The sequence below is a fragment of the Erinaceus europaeus genome, chromosome 12 (genome assembly GCF_950295315.1).
Source record: "Erinaceus europaeus chromosome 12, mEriEur2.1, whole genome shotgun sequence".
Lineage (NCBI taxonomy): Eukaryota > Metazoa > Chordata > Mammalia > Eulipotyphla > Erinaceidae > Erinaceus > Erinaceus europaeus.
The window spans coordinates 12,287,242-12,301,325 of record NC_080173.1 but is presented as its reverse complement, the minus strand read 5'-3'; the positions used below and the strand labels follow the sequence as shown (position 1 = coordinate 12,301,325).

The following is a 14,084-nucleotide window of genomic DNA, read 5'->3' as shown; positions in this document are numbered from 1 at the left end:
ACCGCCACAAAAAATATATATGCAGGGGAGATGGCATCATGATTATGCAACATTTCCCTGCGGGGGCTCTGAAATTCCAGGTTCAATCTCCTGCACCACCATAAACCAGAGCTGTACAGTTCTCTGGTGTGAAAAAAAAAAATGGACCCAGAGCATTACTCTGGGACATTGGATGGGTGGGATTGGGGGAATATATCAAATTCGGAACTCATGCTGCAGGGACCAACACGTTAGTCGTTGTACCACTTCCTGAGCTGCCCTGTCTTAAACAATATATATATATATTATATATATATATATATAATATATATTATTCATGAAGATAGGCAGAGAGAAAGAACCAGACATCACTCTGGCATATGTGTTGTTGGGGATTGAACTCGGAATGTCATGCTTGAGAATCCAATGCTTTATCTACTGGACTACCTCCCACACCATAATGTCTTTGTTTTAACCAGAGAGATGCATATTGCTGGGGCTCACAGTGAATCGCATTATGAATCTTTGCTCCTGGTGGCTATTTTTCCCCTTTGTTTTATTTGATAGGACAGAGAAACTGAGAGGGGAGATAGAGAGGGAGACAGAAAGATAGACATCTGCAGACCTGCTTCACCGCTAGTGAAGCATCCCCCTGCAGGTGGGGAGCAGGGGCTCAAACCCGGGTCCTTCTGCATGGTAGTATGTGCACTTAACCGGGTCTACCACCACCCGCCACCCCCTAATATATCTTTAAAAATAAAGACATCGTGTGGCTGTGGAAACGGCTCAACAGGCAGAACACCTGACTCAAATCCCCAAGAGTCTCAGTTCCATTTCCAATGTCTCACGTGCCACAGTGGTGCTCTGGAGTTTCTCTTTCCCTTGAGAAATTTTCTCTCATATGTAATAAAGAAATCTTGGAGAGACCTTTTTTAAAAAAAAAATTATATTTTTATTTATTTTCCCTTTTGTTGCCCTTTTTTTTTTAGTGTTGTTGTAGTTATTGTTGTTACTGATGTCGTTGGATAGGACAGAGAAATGGAGAGAGGAGGGGAAGAGAGAGGGGGAGTGAAAGACAGACACCTGCAGACCTGCTTCACGCCTGTGAAGTGACTCCCTTGCAGCTAGGGAGCTGGGGGCTCGAACTGGGGGGGGCTCGATCGCACTCTGTCATTTCACAAACATCTCATAAAAACTGCAGCAAAGGTGGGCGCGAGGAATCACATCATTGCAAGACTGGCCAGCTCCTCATGGGGCGCGAGCGCTTCCACACTACGATCATCCTCTCTGGCATTATGCTATTCCACTGCAGAATACTGTGCCCCAGGATGGTTGCGTAGCCCCCATGTCCACTTGGTCGATTCCAAATTATATTCCTCCATGAGGATCATTTCTGGAACCATCCGTTCCACGGCTGCCAGTTCTTAGCAACATCGCCCCGCCAGATATTCGTCGGGATGCGGCATCATCTAAGTTCATTTCCCACGTCTACGCTCGACCGGACCTGCCAATATACGCGGATATCTTCGCCCACCCTGTCCAACGCTTGACATCTCGTCACCCAATCTGGTCCCCTACGCCTGCACTGAACTTCTCTGTTCCAGACTCTTGGAAACAGAGTTGGCAGTCAGCTGAGGTAAAGAACAAACACCTCATCACAGACCCCTGCAAGCGTCAACCCGGCTTTGACCTAGCACGTTATGATTGGGCCCTCCTCAATCGCTATCGAACAGGCCATGGCAGGTGCACCGCTATGTTCCATCGCTGGGGAGCCAGAGACGACCTGAACTGCCCCTGCGGCTCCAGACAGACTATGACCCACATAGTCAACGACTGCCACCTCTCCAGATTCAAAGGAGGTCTCGAAACTTGACATCAGGCTCAACCTGACGCTGTTGACTGGCTACGAAAGAAGGGCAAACGCTAGAAGAACCGGGATCCTTAAGCCGGTCCTTGTGCTTTGCACCACATGCGCTTAACCCACTGTGCTACTGCCTGACTCCCTGGAGAGACCTCTTGTGTCACTGACATCTTCTCCATGACCCTGACAGAAGGTCTACCCCATCATTAATCCATCAACTACAGCAGCTTAGAGGGACTTGGTGTTATCATCCCATTTCCCAGAAGGAACTGCTGCAAAGCAGGGAAGGAATTTGAGGTCAGAGTGGAGCTTAGCTGGCACTTAAACTACAGAAGTCTTTAGGAGGATAAATTTCCTCTTGGAATTTCCCTGCACAAGTCCTCCAGGTCTGCCACTGCTTTAGAACAAAGCCCAGTCTGGGATGTGACTTTTTTTTTTTTTAATATTTTAATGAGCGAGACAATCAGTCCAGAGCACTCTCAACTCTAGTTTATGGTGGTACTGTGGATTGAACCTGGGACCTTTAAAGACTTTGAAAGTCTTTTGCATAACCATTATGCTGCCTCCCCAGCCCTGGCTGTGTCTTCTTGCCTGCACTATGAATCTACTGCTCCTGGAGGTCAATTTCCTCCTCCACTTTGTTGCCCTTGTTATTTCTGTTGTTGTTGGACAGGACAGAGAAACAGAGAGGAGGGGAAGACAGAGGGGGAGAGAAAAGACAGACACCTGCAGACCTGCTTCACTGCTTGTGAAGCGACGCCCCTGCAGATGGGGAACTGGGGGCTCAAACTGAGATTCTTATACTGGTCCTTGTGCTTCATGCCATGTGCACTTAACCCGCTGCACTACTGTCTTGCCCTGGCTTTTTTTTTTTATGTCTTTTTAAAAAATCTTTTTTTTATAATCTTTATTGGATAGAGACAGCCAGAAATAGAGAGGGTATGGGAGGTAAGACAGGAAGAGACAGAGAGAGACACCTGCAGCACTGCTTCACCACTTGCAAAGCTCTCCCTCCGCACGTGGGGACCGGGGGCTTGAACCCAGTCCTTGAGCACTGTAGCATGTGTGTTCAACCAGGTGCGCCACCACCAGTCCCTGGCTTTGTCTTTTTAGCCTGTCAGCATATCTGCTCCATTTCTCCTGTAGACAGCATTCTTTTTTCTTTTTGTTTCCTCCAGGGTTATTGCTGGAGCTGGGTGCTTGCACTACAAATCTGCTGCTCTGGTGGCCATTTTCCCCCATTTTTGTTGTTGTTGCTGCTGCTGTTTTTGGACAGGACAGAGAGAAACAGAGAGGAGGGGAAGACAGAGAGGGAGAGAAAAATAGACACCTGCAGACCTGCTTCACCATTTGTGAAGTGACCCCCCCCGTAGGTGGGGAGCTGGGGCTCAAACTGGGATCATTGCGCTTTGCGCTATGTACGCTTAACCCCTAGACAGCATTCTTTTTATATATTATTATTTGCCCCCCCTTTTGTTGCCCTTGTTTTATTGTAGTAGTTATTGTTGTTGATGTTGTCGTTGCTGGATAGGACAGAGAGAAATCGAGAGTGGAGGGAAAGAGGGGGGAAAAGACACCTGCAAATCAGCTTCACTGCCTGTAAAGGGACTCCCCTGCAGGTGGGGAGCTGGGGGCTCGAACCGGGATCCTTAAGCTTGGCACCATGTGCACTTAACCCACTGTACTACCACCTAACCCTCCCCCCAAACAGCATTCTTATTCCATGAGGGGTCTGTTTCTCCCCCACTCCTCATGGTTCTTCAGGCTTCCCCCTGGATAAGCATCCCCAAGGACTCTGGGAAAAGATGCACTCACCCACAGCTACCAAGGACCAGCCCAGAAACAGTTTTGCTCTGATTCAAATAGCTTAAAACAAAAACCCTCCCAAGCACTAGTCAGGCCTGGGGGTAAAAGAAAGAACCATCTTCATCTACCTGGCATATTTCTATGCAATTAAAAAAAAAAGTCATTGGATCAGTTCAGTGAAGAGGTAATAAGGTGTTTATTAAAAACTCTTTCACCCAGAGGCAGTTAAAATTTATAATTTAAAACCCAGCCCACTACAAAAAGGAGGGATGGGGAATAAAAACTGTGCAACATTGACACGAGGACTGAGACAGACAAGGCCCGTGGAGAGAGGCCCTCCTCTCCCGAGGCCGGGAGCAGCAGCAGGGTGGAGACCAGAGAGGCCCTGGCCTCTGGCACGCCTCAGTGTACCGGCTCTTCAGGGAGGCTCAGGCCCTCCGGTGGGGCGGCACCAGAGGGACAGCCCTCAGTAGTGTGTGTCTATTGGGACCACATCTTGCTCATTCTGCTGTGGAAGGAGATCGAGAGCAGGTCAGGAGCATCCTGGGTAGGCAGGGAGCAGGAAACCCTCAATCATCCACCTGAGCCTGGACATGGAGGCTTCCGGGACACCCAGGGGCACGTGTTAGGGTTGGGATGGACCCAAAGGCCAGCAAGGACATGGAGGGAGGGGAACAGGGTGCTTCCTCCCAAGACTACAACCACCCCCCCTGAGCAATTCCCAGAACCCCTACCTCCTCCATTGCTGAGGCTGTAACCCGCAGTCGATCTCTGAGAACGCCGGTCACCATAGCTCCTGCATGGGCAAAGGTGGGCCAGTCACCACCCATGCAAGGGGCTTGGTGGGCAGATGGGGATCAGAGCTCCTGGAGCCCTGGAGCTGCCCATGTACCCAAACAGTAACTCACCCATGGTCTCCCTCCAGCGTGCTCTGGATCTCCTTCAGGACCCCTTTGGGGCAGGAGTGAAACAGGGCTGGTGAGGCTGGCAGCTGCCAGGCCAGACAAGACCCTACCCACTTACCAGAGGGGGTGGCCGAACATGTCAGCCCCCCCCATCACTGGAAATGTGCCTACCCAGGATGCCACCCTGGCCTTCCAAGCCTCCTCTAACATCCCTCACACCAGCCCCTCCAACTCCCACCCGACTCACTCTCATCATTGAGCAGAGCGTGCTCCATCACCAGGCCAGGCCTCCTCTCTGGAAGGCAGAGACCAGGTAAGGCATGCCAAGGGTGCTCTACTTTGACCCCCTCCTGCTTCTGGTGTCAGGGGACGGAAGGAGCTGGAGTTTGGAGCCCAGGATTGGAATGGACACTGTTTCGCACTACAGCCCAAATCTCACCCATTTATCTGGGGTCCTCTTTCCTCCCTCCCACACCCAGGTATGACCCGGTGTATTCGCTCATCCCAGTCCCACACACCCTGGTTCCCCAAAGCGCCTGTCTTACCTTCTCCATCACTCTGACTCCCTGAGTTCCTATGGGCGGCGGGGGGGAAGAGTAAAGACCATGGGACCGTGAGGCTCCCTACTCAGCTCAATAAGCCCTGGGCCCATGGAAAATGAGGCCGACTAATCTGTTCTTTCCTGAAGAGGAGGAGCCTGGGAGTCAAACCAAGTCCTGTCTAGGAGGCAGCTTATAGGGAAGGGAGCAGATACACAGGGGCTCTGAGAGCCAGAGCGGGGCTGAGCTCACAGGGGAGAGAGATTCTCACTTGGGGGCTCAGTGGGCACCTCAGGGAGGGAGGGGTGTTGGGAGGAACTGGAGTAAAGGCCAGCTACTCTTTTACCCACCTGGCTTGGCCCGAGGCCCTTTTGGTGCCTGAGCTGTTACGGGGTTGACTGTGATTCTTGGTTTCTGCTGGATCCACCAGACAGCGGGGCTCAATGAGCCATTTGGTAGAGAGAGAGAAGCGTTCAAACTCCGAGGGTGAGATTAGGTAGAATCCTGGGGGTAGAGGAGAAGCCTGGCTGGTGAGGCTACAGGGCTTCACTTCCTCCCAGGGCAAGTCAGGGGCAGGGGCCTCCACAGAACTCCTGGGGCCGACCCAGCTGCCCATGCAGCCTCTCTGCCTTCACCAAGTCCCTGACACTGCTTTGGTGCCCTGCACCCACGCGGCTCCCCACTCCCCGAGACCCAGGCGCGCACCTTGGCCATACTTAGTGAAGACGCAGGAGGCGATACCGCTGACGTCCTCCCGGCGGATGCAACTGTATCGCACCTGGGGCTTGAGCAGGGGCAGCGACACCACTTGGACGTCCCCCAGGTTGGTTAGGACAGCCAGGTGGTGCTCCCCATAGTCCTCTGCTCGGCAGCTGCTGAAGTGGGCCACGCTGACCCGCCGCACGCGAGAGCCCTCCAGGGCAGTCAGCTTCAGCTTCAGCTTGGCGCTCACCTTGGGCAGCGTGAACACCTGCAGCACAGGTGGCCGTCAGGCCCACGGCCATGGCAGCTTCTCTCCCTGTGCTGGCTACTGCCCAGCTCCCCCCACAAAGCACAAGACTCACTACACAAAGACCCTGTGTATTTCCGTGCCTGCACTTCCCGTCTCCCCTGCTCCCCAGACACAGACCTTGCATCAGTGGCCCCATCACTGACCCTGGGACCCCCACTCCTTTCCTGTGCTCCAGCAGCCCTTACACACTAACTACACAGACGACTGTGAGGGAGGCCCAGTCATCGGGACTCATGCCTAGGTTCTGGGTGATCCCATGTCCAGATTCCTGGGGCGCCCCACCCTCCACCTGCGCAGCACCTTGAATTGCTCCTCGGACACAACAAGCAGCTGGTGGCTTCCCTGCATGTCTGGGCTCTTCGACAAGTCGTGTGCCACTTCCAGGGGTTCAGGTAGGGGCACACTGTGCCCATCGAGCACCAGGATGCCCACCACAGGTGCACGGTGCATCAGCTGGATCTCCTTGACTAGAGAGAGGGGTAGGTGAGGCTAGACATGGCCCAGGCCCTGGCCCTGGCCCCGGCAGACAGCACCCCAGCACTCACCTTGCTCTGCCCGCACTGGCTCATCCATCCTTCGGTCGGCAGGGGGCACACGCAAGGAAAAGGCGTAAACGGTACCGCCATTGGTGCCGGCCCACAGTGAGGGGCAGTGGCGGGAGCCTGCCAAGGAGGCAAAGGTTTATATTTGAGTCCTGCCTCTAGGGCTTTGGGAGTGTCAAGTGATAACTGGGCTTGCATTACTTTCTTGTGTTTGTAGTTCTGTAGCCTTGCGCGTGTGCAATTCCATTGCTCCTGGGTCAGATTTTTCAGGTGGTGGGGAGAGAAAACATAGCACCAGACCCTCTCCTGGCTCTAGAGCCTGGCCTATGTGCCTAACTCTATCAGATGAGTTATCTCTGGGTCTAAAACATCCTTTCATCTTCCTTTCCGCTCCTTTCTTCTTTACCAGAGTATCATTCAGCTCTAGCTACTGGTGGTTCCAAAGACAGAATCTGGAACTTTTAATCTACAAATCTTGTGAACGACAACTGACATTTCTCTGGCCCCTACCACTGACAGCAAAGTCAAGTCAGCAAACCCTGTAGGCCTCAGTTACATTCTGCCAGCTGCAGCTGCTGAAGGCTCTGCTCATCTCCTGTGTACAGGCAGGAAAGGCTGGGAGAACTGACAACAGCGGACCCTGACACAATGAGGTGGGGCAGCCAGGGAGTGCTGCAACGTGCTCTTGGCAAGGGAACATTCACACATCACACACACACACACACACACACACACACACACACACACACACACACACACACACACACACACACACACAGCTTACTCACTGTCTCTCAGGTAGGTGTCAGCGAAGTAGAGAGTCCGAACAAAGCCTGTGAAGGAGTCTTCTGCTGAGCGGGCCTCGATCTTGCGCTGCACAGGTGCCAATTCCATGTTCTGCAGGCCAGCCCGCTCTGCTCTGGTGCTGCTCTCGGGTGCCTGCAGGGGTGGGCCTAAGGGTGGGCTCTGGCCTTTCTTCCATAAAGGGATCAGACTGCCCAACACCCAGTTCCTCAGAAGGGAAGCCTGGCCCACAGGCCACACCCATGGCCTGCTGTTAGCACTCTAGGGACTTACCCTGAAGGTATCAGACTTTTTTTTCCCCCTGAACCAGGACACTGCTCAGTTCTGACTTACAGTGGTGTGGGGGATTAAACCTGGGACTCTGGGGCCTCAGGCATGAGTTTCTTTGCGTAACTAGTGTGCTTCCCAGGTATCACAACTATTGTCTTATTTGACAGGGATGAAATTCCAGGTCTTATACACGGATGTGTGCCCTCTACCACCGTGTTAGATTCCTGGCCTAATTTTTGCCTTTTGCATTTGGGGAAACCGAGGCACAGAGAACTGAGTGACATGTCTGAGCAGCACAGTCAGTGGACAGTAGGGCAGGCCCAGAGCACGACGGGGGACGTAGGGTGGTCTGGATGGACCATGGCTGGCCTTGGTCTCACCTCTCCCATGAGGCCAGCTGGCCGCCGCTTCCGGTTGGACACCCGGCTGCGACGTATCCGGCGGAAGGACTGGCGCAGGGACTTCTTTAGGGACTTCACACGGGACAGTGGGCCCTCCAGGGCTAGCTGGTCACTGGGGTGCAGTGTGCACCTAGGAGGCAGTGGTGTCAGGTCATGAGTACTGCCAGGCCTGAGGGTGCTGACAGGGTGCCAATTTCAGCCCCACCGTCCATCCCGCCTCCTGGGCTGGCTGCTCACTTGACAAAGACTTGCCGCCGTTGCTGGTGGTCAAAGAGGCCGAAGCCATGGCTGGTGCCGAAGGCCACGAGCCGCCACTCGGAGTGCAGGGCCAAAGAGGTGACCACAGCTGGAGGCTGACACTGCACCAGCACAAAAGGCTGGAAGCCAGGCTCGAAATGCACAGGCCCCGAGCGGGCACACAGGCGCTCGTGCCCCTTCCAGCGGTAGCCCTCCTGGTCCTGCAGCAGGTCGGCCTCCACCTGTTCCACGGCCTGCTCTGCCGCCTCGTCGTTCAGCTCCAGCACCAACACCTGCAGTGAAATGCAGGTGAGGAGCGGGCTGAGTAACCTCTGGGACTAGGTGACAGGGTGACCTCAGGGACCCTGATGGTGGGGACAGGAAAGAACCGTGCTCGTGCACACGCCCAGGGCCCAAGCTGGGTTATGTCTTTCTTTGCCCAGCCCCCAGCCCTGAATCCTGATATCTGGAGGAGAAAACACTTTGCCTAAAGGTTTCCCATTCATGGCATCAAGCAATTCCTATCCACAGGAGAGGGGTACTCCTGCTAGTACCATCGTGGGCACTGAAGAGGTCGCTTTCTGTTCTCGCCACCCCTAATCCCAAGATGGAAACTGATGGGTGTAGACTCTCCCCAAGGTCACCGCCACCCCTTCTTCCCCCACCCCCCTGCCCCTCCTGCCCAGGCTGCTACCTGTCCCGCCGTGCCAGCCACAGCCAGGTAGCCGCTATATTTGCAGAGGAAAATCTTCTGGATGCCCAGCCGTGGGTCGTCACTGTAGGGGTCAAAGGAGCCCACCTGACAAGGGAGAGGAGGCCCATGAGAGCTGGTCCCAGCCAGCCCACCTCCCAATCTCCCTGGTTCCTGGCCTCACTTTGCGGAGGGGGGGCCAGTCTTCCTCGCCCTGGGGGTTGAGGTTGTCGTTGGGGTCCGTGTCGGTATCGAACACCTGTGCGGTGCCGAGCCTGTAGAGCAGTCTCAGGCAGACGCCTGAGGCGTCCCAGAAGCGCACTGTGCCATCTTCGTGCCTGTGGACAGAACCCACCTGTAGCGAGGAGAGGGCTCCCAGGCCAGGGTAGCTGTGCTGTGCGTATCTTTTGCTAAGCACAAGAGTCACCTACCCTGTGAGCAGCAGGTCCCGCTGAGGTGGGGCCGGGGCTAGGCTGGTGCCGCCATCGATGGGCCACTCCTAGAGGAGGAGACTGAGAGGTCCACAGGAGGGCAGGGGCCTGGGCCGGGCCTGGGCTGGGGCTGAACTTACCATGGTGGAGAAGTGTGTGTTCTGCCGGCTGCCAGCAGTGATGACCCGTTCCCACAGCTTCAGGGGGATGTTGGAGACATGGTGGGAGCAGGTGATGGCTGAGCAGTGTAGAGAGGCCAGGTAGGGGGGCTGGACCGATGGCCACCCAGCCGCTTTCAGGTCAATCACCACCAGCTCCTCCTCGGCCAGCACCACCAGAGCGTAGGGCTCATCGAAGGCTATGGGGACAGGGGCAGGGGCTGCAGGAACCAGGCAGGAAGCAGTCTGCCCAGTCCGGCCTCGTGGAATCTGAGGTGCGACGGTTAAGTCAGGGAATCTACCAAGCTCCAGTGGTCCAGGAGGTGACACTGTGGCTACAGAACTGCGTTAAATATAAGGTCCCAAGTACGATTCCCCACTAGAGTGATGCTCTAGTTCTGTCTTCTCTATTTTGATAGCATTAGCATATCTTAAGAGGCAGCCCAGGGGGAGTCGGGCGGTAGCACAGTGGGTTAAGCGCACGTGGCACAAAGCAACGACTGGCTGGCGTTATCGATCCCAGTTGGAGCCCCTGGCTCCCCACCTGCAGGGGAGTGACTTCACAGGCAGTGAAGCAGGTCTGCAGGTGTCTATCTTTCTCTCCCCCTCTCTGTCTTCCCCTCCCCTCTCCACTTCTTTCTGTCCTATCCAACAACAAGGACATCAATAACAACAACAATAATAACTACAACAATAAAAACAAGGGCAACAAAAGGGAATAAAGAAAAAGAAAAAGAAAAAGCAGCAGCCCAGGAGGTGGTATGGTGGATAAAGCTTTGGAGCATGAGAGCCTGACTTCAGTCTCTGACATTGCGTGTGCCAGAGTGAAGCTCTGGCTCTCCCTGCTCAACTCATGCTCTCATGTAAACACATCAACACCTTTTCTTTTTAGTATCAGTATAATCCCTCTTTGATGGGGGGTGGGGGGGACAGGCTGGAAAAGCAGCTCAGCTGGATAGTGAGCCTGCTTCGTCGCGTGAGCCCAGCTGGAGCCCAGCCTCCCTTGGACCAAAGGAAGCTTCAGTGCTGTGCTTATTTTTCCCTCTCTCTGTCTGAAAAACCCAGCCCACAGCAGTGAAGCGAAGCCCCAGGAATGACAAAAATAAATAAATATCACATGATCCTGTTGATAAGTACAGAAAAAAACATTTGACAAATGCCCACCAGTCATTTATGAGAAGAACTCAGTAAGCTGGGGGGAAGAACTTCTACAGTTCGACAGAAATATTTATTAAAATAAACAACCGTGGCCCGAGAGGTGGCGCAGTGGATAAAGCATTGGACTCTCAAGCATGAGGTCCTGAGTTCAATTCCTGACACCACATGTTCCAGACTGACGTTGGGTTCTTTCTCTCTCTCCTCCTACCTTTTTCATTAATAAAGAAAATATTAAAAAAAAATCCTACAACCAACATCATACTTTGTGGTAAGAAACTTGAAGCTTTCCCACCCATGGAACAAGGCATAGCAGGCACCATTCCTGGTCATGGACAGCTAAAGCAGTAAAACAAGAAAAGGAAGCAGGTCATACGGAGCAGGAAGGAAGAAATAAAGCTGCTGTCATTCAGAGATGACACAGTCGTCTAAGTATAGCAGATCCAAAAGACAAAGAAGAAGCTGAGCTCTGTTCCCAGTACCCAAGTCAGGTGGGAAGAGGTTGAGCAAGAATGACGCAGGTTAGGAGACTCCCTTCACGACAGCGTGGCCTGAGAACACAGCCCCAGGTGTCCCGAGCAGGCCCCAACCGGGGTCAGGTCAGAGTCATTAGGAAAAGAGGCTTGCCCTCTAGGTTCAGACACTGGCCTTCCCATCACTCAGTTTACAAGGCTGACTCAGGCTCCACTGTGCTGGCCGAGCTCCAGGAGGCAGCTCAAAGCTCCCCACACCACAAGCCAGGTTTCTCTATGTCTAAGCAGAGACCCTACTTTCAGTTGAGTGGGTGCTCACAGTTCAGATCTGCCTCCCTTGGCCCTTTGGGCGAGGTTTTAGCAGAGTCAGAGAAAAGGTAGGAGGTGTGGCCAGCAAGAATGAAGCTACAGACTGGCAGGGAGGGGGAGAGAGGAACCGACTACAGCTGCTGGCCATAGTGGCTCTAAGAGGGGTGTAGTGGAACTAAGGGGCCGAGGGAGTCACAGTGGGCATTCCCCATCGCCCTTTACCTCCCTCTCAAAGCCCGCCTACCAGCTGCAGGGTCTGCCTCGATGAGGACAGTGAAGTCGATAACTCGGGATGTGAAGTCGAAGGCTGTCTGCTGGCCATTGTGGACCACTGAGATGCAGTGGCGGTCCCCATAGCTGGCCCGCGGCATGCCACCCTGGAAGACGGTGAAGGGCAACCTAGCAGCACAGGAGAGCAGGGGGTGGGCTGGGGCTCTGAAGAGAGCAGCAGTTTGAGACCTGATGATCTGGATCATTTCCCGGAGGAAAGAACAGGGTTGTTCTTTTTTGTTGTTGTTGCTGTTGTTTTCCAGGAACTGAGCCAGTGAGAGGTAGTCTCCTCTCCTCCCCTAGAGTATCTGAGACGCCTTGTGGGAGCCAAAGGCATTGGCCGGCCTCTCCTGTCTTCTAGGAGGGAGAAGGATGCCCAGGAGATGGTGTAGCGAGTAAGATGCTGGTCTTGGAAGCATAAGGCCCCAAATTCAATCCCCAGCATCCCATGTGCCAGAGTGATGCTCTGGTTCTCCCTCTGTTTTTCTATGCTTCCTTCCCTTTGGCCTGTGTTAGTAATTAAAAAATGGAAGGGGGGTTGGGCGGTGGTACAGCAGGTGAAGTGCAGGTGGTGCAAACAAAGTGCAAGGACCGGCATAAGGATCCTGGTTCAAGCCCCTGGCTCCCCACCTGCAGGGGAGTCGCTCCACAAGTGGTGAAGCAGGTCTGCAGGTGTCTGTCTTTCTCTCCCCCTCTCTGTCTTCCCCTCCTCTCTCCATTTCTCTGTCCTATCCAACAACATCATCATCAATGACAACAATAATAATTACAATAGTGATAAGTGATAAAACAGCAAGGGCAACAACAAAAGGGGAAAAAAATAGACTCCAGGGGAGTTGGGCGGTAGTGCAGCGGGTTAAGCGCAGGTGGCACAAAGCACAAGGACTGGCGTAAGCATCCCAGTTCGAGCCCCTGGCTCCCCACCTGCAGTGGAGTCGCTTCACTAGTGGTGAAGCAAGTCTGCAGGTGTCTACCTTTCTCTTCCCCTCCTCTCTCCATTTCTCCCTGTCCTATACAACAACAATAACCACAACAATAAAACAAGAGCAACAAAAGGGAATAAATAAATATTAAAAACAAAAAAGACTCCAGGAGCAGTGGATTCGTGGTGTAGGCACCAAGCCCCGGCAATAACCCTGGAGGCCAAAAAAAAAAAGAAAGAAAGAGGGGCTGGGTGGTGGCACACCTGGTTGAGTGTACATGTTACAATGCACAAGAATCTTAAGTTCTAGCCCCTGGTCGGGGGAAAGCTTTGCAAGTGGTGAAGCAGTGCTGCAAATGTCTCTGTTTCTCTTCGTCTCTATCTCCCTCCCCCCTTCCTCTCTGGATGCTGCTGTCCAATAAAGATAATTAAAACTTTTAAAAAATATCTTTTCTTTACTTAATGAATAGAAACAGCCAGTAATTGAGAGGATGGGGAGGGTGTAAGAGGGAGATAGACAGAGAGACACCTGCAGCACTGCTTCACCACTTGTGAAGATTTCCCACTACAGATGGGGACCAGGCACTAGAACCTGGGTCCCTGCACATTGTAACATATGTTCCCAACCAGGTTTGCCACCACCCAGCCAGCCCCTCAGAAAATTAAAGAAGAAGAGCAGAGGATTGGTACTTACCCCTGCTTAGTAGTCAGCCAGAACACTTTGGTGATAGCTTTACAAGGGAAAGGACCTAAAGGAAAGAAATTCACTTGAGGTCTTGCTACTCACTCCTGGCAGCACATGGGTCCCCATGGGTCTGATGTGCCTCACAGGTGACAGGCTCAGGCGGGAGGGAGCACTGACCGTAAGGCACACAGCTGCGCAGGGGCTCTGGTTGCTGGGAGTCTGCAGACACAGGCCACTGGCAATAGCTGCCGTCGGAATGGCAGCTGACAATCAGGCGGCCGTCACGCTGCCAGCTGGCGTTCTCCAGTTGCTTTGAGAAAAGGGGCAGGGGGAGAGCAGTGGCTGGGAGCAGGGCAGCAGTCCCGTCACCGCACACCCATACCTGGGCACAGGGACTTCAGGTGGAAATCGGGGCAGGCGTGTGCCACTTCCCCTCCTAGGGGCCACCTACCTGACTGCTGAGCACATGGCAGAGCACACGTCTGTCCTGCAGGTCCCAGATGACAATGAGACCCCGGCTATAGCCGATAAGGATCTGACTGGGGTCCCGGGGGTGTTCCTGCAGAGCCTCCACCATCTCGAATACTCGTCGGTGGCGGGCCTCTTCTGGCAACCTGGGTGAGGGATGTGTGTG

At 53.7% G+C, this 14,084-nt stretch overlaps 1 protein-coding gene across 5 annotated transcripts in view; it reads right to left on the bottom strand.

The window, feature by feature from the left end:
- Window positions 1–3,823: 3,823 nt before the first annotated feature.
- Window positions 3,824–14,084, bottom strand: part of LLGL2 (LLGL scribble cell polarity complex component 2) — a 42,883-nt gene continuing 32,622 nt past the window's right edge. For 2 of the 5 annotated variants that reach the window (XM_060202747.1, XM_060202748.1), the window contains exons 7-26: window positions 13,902–14,064; window positions 13,628–13,760; window positions 13,460–13,514; window positions 11,818–11,972; window positions 9,619–9,836; window positions 9,479–9,546; window positions 9,232–9,385; window positions 9,051–9,155; window positions 8,357–8,649; window positions 8,099–8,249; window positions 7,433–7,583; window positions 6,648–6,764; window positions 6,403–6,569; window positions 5,796–6,060; window positions 5,441–5,594; window positions 5,097–5,125; window positions 4,799–4,846; window positions 4,555–4,597; window positions 4,381–4,442; window positions 3,824–4,189 (exon numbers count right to left, since the gene is read on the bottom strand). In XM_060202747.1, coding sequence (XP_060058730.1) covers window positions 4,179–4,189; window positions 4,381–4,442; window positions 4,555–4,597; window positions 4,799–4,846; window positions 5,097–5,125; window positions 5,441–5,594; window positions 5,796–6,060; window positions 6,403–6,569; window positions 6,648–6,764; window positions 7,433–7,583; window positions 8,099–8,249; window positions 8,357–8,649; window positions 9,051–9,155; window positions 9,232–9,385; window positions 9,479–9,546; window positions 9,619–9,836; window positions 11,818–11,972; window positions 13,460–13,514; window positions 13,628–13,760; window positions 13,902–14,064 — 2,542 coding nt within the window. In that variant the 3' untranslated portion in view covers window positions 3,824–4,178. The remainder of the gene's footprint in view (window positions 4,190–4,380; window positions 4,443–4,554; window positions 4,598–4,798; window positions 4,847–5,096; window positions 5,126–5,440; window positions 5,595–5,795; window positions 6,061–6,402; window positions 6,570–6,647; window positions 6,765–7,432; window positions 7,584–8,098; window positions 8,250–8,356; window positions 8,650–9,050; window positions 9,156–9,231; window positions 9,386–9,478; window positions 9,547–9,618; window positions 9,837–11,817; window positions 11,973–13,459; window positions 13,515–13,627; window positions 13,761–13,901; window positions 14,065–14,084) is intronic. The other 3 variants (XM_060202749.1, XM_060202750.1, XM_060202751.1) reach the window with 3 other exon arrangements.